Here is a 6821-nt window from a genome sequence, read left to right on the forward strand (position 1 = left end):
ACTTGGTAACAGTATTACACACATCTTATTGTGTCAACATGAGAATTAAATGTTCCATCCTAACCTCAAAAGAGTTCACAGTTTGTTCTTTTTTGTTTTTTGTTTGTTTTGTATTTTGTTTTGTTTTGTTTTCTCTGAATAGACAACAGAAGATCAACGAGTCCTATTGCCATGGATGCTACAACTGCATGGGAGAGACCTCTATTACTCCCCTTATAATAGAGCATCAAATCAATAGTGCTGTCTATCTACTTTTTAACACTGAGAGCGGGACAACTAAATCTGTATTGGGAGTCTAGCTCATTAGCTGGTACCGAGTTGTCCTTGTAGTCGGGATTGTTTAACTAGGATACTTTGGTTATTGTTTGTTTAACGTCCTATTAACAGCCAGGGTCATTTAAGGACGTGCCAGGTTTTGGAGGTGGAGGAAAGCCGGAGTACCCGAAGAAAAACCACCGGCCTACGGTCAGTACCTGGCAACTGCCCCACGTAGGTTTCGAACTCGCAACCCAGTGGTGGAGGGCTAGTAATAAAGTGTCGGTACACCTTAACCACTCGGCCACCGCGGCCCCAACTAGGATACTCTTTGTGAAGTAGGGATTTCTTCTGTGTAATTCCCTAGTTAATTGGGATTCCCGCTCCAGTGGTAGTTCCCTTGTGAAGCCGATTTTCCCTGAGTAATGGGCTTCCCTAGTGTAGCTAGGATTCCTCTGAGTAGTTGGGATTCCCTCTGTGTGGTTGGGATTCCCTCTGTGTGGTTGGGATTCCCCTGAGTTGTTGGGATTTCCTTGTATATTTGGGATTCCCCAGAGTAGTTGGGATTTCCCTGTGTAGCTGGGATTCCTCTAAGTAGCCGGTATTCCCCTCAGTAGTTGGTATTCCCCTAAGAAGCCGGTATTCCCCTGAGTAGTTGGGATTCCCCCGAGTATTTGGGATTCCCCTCAGTTGTTGGGATTCCTTGTGTAGTTGGGATTCCCTCTGTGTAGCCGGTATTCCTCTGAGTAGTTGGGATTCCCGTGAGTAGCCGGTATTTCCCGGAGTAGTTGGGATTCCTCCGTGTATTTGGGATTCCCCTGAGTACTTGGGATTCCCCTAAGTCGCCGGTATTCCCCTTAGTAGTTGGGATTCCCCTTAGTAGTTGGGAATCCCTCCGTGTAGTCGGTATTCCCCTGAGTAGCCGGTATTCCCTTGAGTAGTTGGGATTCCCCTGTGTAGCTGGGATTCCCCTAAGTCGCCGGTATTCCACTGAGTATTTGGGATTCCCGTGAGTGGCCGGTATTTCCCGGAGTAGTTTGGATTCCCTCTGTGTAGCCGGTATATCCTTTGAGTAGTTGGGATTTCCCTGTGTAGTTGGGATTCCCTCTGTGTAGTTGGGATTCCCCCTGTGTAGTTGGGATTCCCCCTGTGTAGTTGGGATTCCCCCTGTGTAGTTGGGATTCCCTCTGTGTAGTTGGGATTCCCCCTGTGTAGTTGGGATTCCCTCTGTGTAGTTGGGATTCCCTCTGTGTATTTGGGATTCCCCCTGTGTAGTTGGGATTCCCCCTGTGTAGTTGGGATTCCCCCTGTGTAGTTGGGATTCCCTCTGTGTAGTTGGGATTCCCCCTGTGTAGTTTGGATTCCCCCTGTGTAGTTGGGATTCCCCCTGTGTAGTTGGGATTCCCTCTGTGTAGTTGGGATTCCCCCTGTGTAGTTGGGATTCCCCCTGTGTAGTTGGGATTCCCTCTGTGTAGTTGGGATTCCCCCTGTGTAGTTGGGATTCCCTCTGTGTAGTTGGGATTCCCTCTGTGTAGTTGGGATTCCCCCTGTGTAGTTGGGATTCCCCCTGTGTAGTTGGGATTCCCCCTGTGTAGTTGGGATTCCCCCTGTGTAGTTGGGATTCCCCCTGTGTAGTTGGGATTCCCTCTGTGTAGTTGGGATTCCCCCTGTGTAGTTGGGATTCCCTCTGTGTAGTTGGGATTCCCTCTGTGTAGTTGAGATTCCCTCTGTGTAGTTGGGATTCCCCCTGTGTAGTTGGGATTCCCCCTGTGTAGTTGGGATTCCCCCTGTGTAGTTGGGATTCCCTCTGTGTAGTTGGGATTCCCCCTGTGTAGTTGGGATTCCCCCTGTGTAGTTGGGATTCCCTCTGTGTAGTTGGGATTCCCTCTGTGTAGTTGGGATTCCCCCTGTGTAGTTGGGTAGTTGGGATTCCCTCTGTGTAGTTGGGATTCCCCCTGTGTAGTTGGGATTCCCCCTGTGTAGTTGGGATTCCCTCTGTGTAGTTGGGATTCCCTCTGTGTAGTTGGGATTCCCTCTGTGTAGCCGGTATTCCCTCTGTGTAGTTGGGATTCCCCCTGTGTAGCCGATATCCTCCCTGTGTAGTTGGGATTCCCTCTGTGTAGTTGGGATTCCCCCTGTGTAGTTGGGTTTCCCCCTGTGTAGTTTGGATTCCCTCTGTGTAGTTTGGATTCCCTCTGTGTAGTTGGGATTCCCCCTGTGTAGTTGGGATTCCCTCTGTGTAGCCGGTATTCCCTCTGTTTAGTTGGGATTCCCCCTGTGTAGCCGGTATCCTCCCTGTGAAGTTGGGATTCCCCCTGTGTAGTTGGGATTCCCTCTGTGTAGTTGGGATTCCCCCTGTGTAGTTTGGATTCCCTCTGTGTAGTTGGGATTCCCTCTGTGTAGTCGGTATTCCCTTGAGTAGTTGGGATTCCCTTTGTGTAGTTGGGATTCCCCCTGTGTAGTTGGGATTCCCTCTGTGTAGTTGGGATTCCCCCTGTGTAGTTTGGATTCCCTCTGTGTAGTTGGGATTCCCTCTGTGTAGTCGGTATTCCCTTGAGTAGTTGGGATTCCCCCTGTGTAGTTGGGATTCCCCCTGTGTAGTTTGGATTCCCTCTGTGTAGTTGGGATTCCCTCTGTGTAGTTGGGATATGTATCATCCGCGTGTAGTTGATATCTCTGGGGCAGATGGACTTTACTGTAAAGTGGTTATATCATGCCAATAAAATCTAATAAGTCTTCACTCCTGGGCCATTGTTATCTTGGATTCACTGCCAACATCTCAAACATGACTGGAATTTTATCCACAAAACTTGATATAAATGTAGCAAGATGTTATTCTTACCACGTACACTTTACTGCATATACAATGAAACCGCATAGAATGCTTGTCTTGGAGGAAATGTCTTGGAGGGAAACTCTTTTTTTTTTATCTGGAAGAGGAAGAAGAACCCGAACTCAAACTAAATCAAAGTAATGAAAGTACTGTAATCCTGAAACTTTCCAAAGTTAAAGAACCTTTTTTTGTGTGATAAAGGTAAGGTTTTGATACAGAAATTGTAACTAAGGATGAGTTAATACTAACTAAGGGTAATTGTTTATAATGGGAATCTTCATATCTGATGATCAAATAGACATCAATATGTTAACTGTAATAAATCACATATGTTCATCAATACTTTTGACATGAGACATTCAGGAATCTTTCCTATGCTGTAGAATTGATACAATTCCTAAAAATAAATAATAATACAAATCGGAAGATACCCTCTTCTTAGCGTACATGTTTTGCTTGTCAATTACTAGAGGTCAAAAGGGGCATATAGTACAACGCTGTTTCCACTGAACCAATTTGCCAAGCAGTCAGTAAGCAAATTTTGAACAGAGTTTATGCCATCAACTAATTACATTATTTCAAATGAGACAACATCAATTATCAAATTTAGATAAAAACAAATTGGTTTTTATTAAACTAGTATTGCGATGGAGTACGAAGTCCAATAAATCGGATTCTGTTAATTTGTGAGGAGTTGGCCGTCTACAACTCCAATACTGATAAAGCTTGTCTGGGTTTCCAGAATCCTTCCCTAATAGCAATTCTTTCATTATCTTGATTTAGCATCTTGGTACTATTGACTGAAATATGTGACTTTGTTATATAACTGTGATTGTTATCGTTCTATGATTGGCCGAGACGTCTCCGACAGGTATAAACAAAAGGCCCCTGTCCCAAAATAAATATTGCAGTCGGTTACTCTGGCTATAGATATAGTAACAGGGAATCTGCTGATACCTCAGTAATTTTTTGACCAGTCACAAAAACTCAGTCTATAACCTTGCAGAGGAAACTACTGCCGAGCTTGATAAGCTGAAACGTTTTGGCTGTAATTCGGGCACGACCTACAAAATATAATGGTAAATATACACATAGGATAAAATCAGAACCACCAGGGAGACTCAGGTTAAGATATTCCCGGATTATTTATATTGCGGAAAAAGGCCACGATTTTAACTTTCAAAATCCATATGTCGTTTCTCTTTCAGTGAAGCTGATGGGTAATGTGAACCATTTCAGTGCCAACAGTCAGCTTAATGTTTTTCAATCTAATGTCAATACATGTTCAACTACAATATTTGCGCTGTTTTTGTTTATTAGGCTTTTTTTTTTTATAAATGATTGTTGATCCAGCAAACGTACCATCGTGGGGTTAGCAAGCCCAATACAGGTACCATCGTGGGGATAGCAAACCCCACAGACGTACCATCGGGGGCCCCGGTTAGCAAGCCCAATACACGTACCATCGTGGGTATAGCGAACCCCACAGACGTGCCATCGTGGGGATAGAAAACCCCACAGACGTACCACCGTGTGGATAGAAAACTCCACAGACGTACCATCGTGGGAATAGCAAACCCCGCAAACGTACCATCGTGGGGATAGCACACCCCAGTGACGTACCATCGTGGTGATAGGAAACCCCACAGACGTACCATCGTGGGGACAGCAAACCCCACAGACGTACCATCGTGGGGATAGCACACCCCAGTGACGTACCATCGTGGTGATAGGAAACCCCACAGACGTACCATCGTGGGGATAGAAAACCCAATACACGTACCATCGTGGGGATAGGAAACCCCATAGACGTACCATCGTGGGGATAGCAAACCTCACAGACGTACCATCGTGGGGATAGCAAACACCACAGACGTACCATCGTGGGGATAGCAAACCCCACAGACGTACCATCGTGGGGATAGCAAACCCCACAGACGTACCATCTTGGTGATAGCAAACCCCACAGACGTACCAACGTGGGGATAGCAAACTCCACAGACGTACCAACGTGGGTGTAGAAACCCCCCACAGACGTACCAACGTGGGGATAGCAAACCCCACAGACGTACCATCGTGGGTGTAGAAAACCCCCACAGACGTACCATCGTGGGGATAGCAAACTCCACAGACGTACCAACGTGGGGATAGCAAACTCCACAGACGTACCAACGTGGGGATTGCAAACCCCATAGACGTGCCATCGTGGGGATAGCAAACCCCACTGACGTACCAACGTGGGGATAGCAAACCCCACAGACGTACCATCGTGGAAATAGCAAACCCCATAGACGTACCAACGTGGGGATAGGAAACCCCACAGACGTACCATCGTGGGGATTGCAAAAACAATAGTCGTACAAATTGTACCGACGTGCCATCGTGGGGATAGCAAACCCCAGGGACGTACTATCGTGGGGTTAGCAAACACCATAGAATATCACTTTGGGGGAAAGCAAACTTGACAGATATACTGAAGTAAGAAATCTCATGTGAAGGGAGGTAACTAGAACACAAAATAAGCCGTGCGTAAAGTATGTGCTGTACATGTACATATACATGCATGCATATATTATATTGATACGGCACGTCCCTGGATAGGCTATATGAAAAGGCTTTTTAAATTAAATTGCAGAATTAAACAAGAGCTGTTGGAGAACAGCATAGCTCGTACCATCATGGGGATAGCACACCCCACAGACGTACCATCGTGGGGATAGCAAACCCCACAGACGTACCAACGTGGGGATAGCAAACCCCACAGACGTACCATCGTGGGGGATAGCAAACCCCACAGACGTACCATCGTGGGGATAGCAAACCCCACAGACGTACAACCGTGGGGATAGCAAACCCCACAGACGTATCATCGTGGGGATAGCAAACCCCACAGACGTACCAACGTGGGGATAGCAAACCCCACAGACGTACAACCGTGGGGATAGCAAACCCCACAGACGTACCATCGTGGGGATAGCAAACCCCACAGACGTACCAACGTGGGGATAGCAAACCCCACAGACGTACCATCGTGGGGATAGCAAACCCATTAAACGTACCATCGTGGGGATAGCAAACCCCACAGACGTACCAACGTGGGGATAGCAAACCCCACAGACATACCAACGTGGGGATAGCAAACCCCACAGACATACCAACGTGGGGATAGCAAACCCCACAGACGTACCATCGTGGGGATAGCAAACCCCACAGACGTACCATCATGGGGTAGAAAACCCCACAGACGTACCATCGTGGGGATAGCAAACCCCACAGACATACCAACGTGGGGATAGCAAACCCCACAGACGTACCATCGTGGGGATAGCAAACCCCACAGACATACCAACGTGGGGATAGCAAACCCCACAGACGTACCATCGTGGGGATAGCAAACCACACAGACGTACCATCGTGGGGATAGCAAACCACACAGACGTACCATCGTGGGGATAGCAAACCCCACAGACGTACCATCGTGGGGATAGCAAACCCCACAGACGTACCATCGTGGGGATAGCAAACCCCACAGACGTACAATCGTGGGGATAGCAAACCCCACAGACGTACCATCGTGGGGATAGCAAACCCCACAGACGTACCAACGTGGGGATAACAAACCCCACAGACGTACCAACGTGGGGATAGCAAACCCCACTGACTTACCATCGTGGGGATAACAAACCCCACAGACGTACCATCCTGGGGATAGCAAACCCCATAGACGTACCTA

The 6821-nt window shown here is 47.4% G+C and overlaps 1 protein-coding gene across 1 annotated transcript; it reads right to left on the bottom strand.

Moving 5' to 3' along the window:
- Positions 1–1226: 1226 nt before the first annotated feature.
- On the bottom strand, positions 1227–2912 carry LOC117329939 (filaggrin-2-like). Its single transcript, XM_033888171.1, has one exon. The coding sequence runs from the start codon at positions 2910–2912 to the stop codon at positions 1227–1229; it is 1686 nt and encodes a 561-aa protein (XP_033744062.1).
- Between the last annotated feature and the right edge of the window lie 3909 nt (positions 2913–6821).

Source organism: Pecten maximus, chromosome 6, assembly GCF_902652985.1.
Source record: "Pecten maximus chromosome 6, xPecMax1.1, whole genome shotgun sequence".
In the NCBI taxonomy this organism is placed as follows: Eukaryota; Metazoa; Mollusca; class Bivalvia; order Pectinida; family Pectinidae; genus Pecten; species Pecten maximus.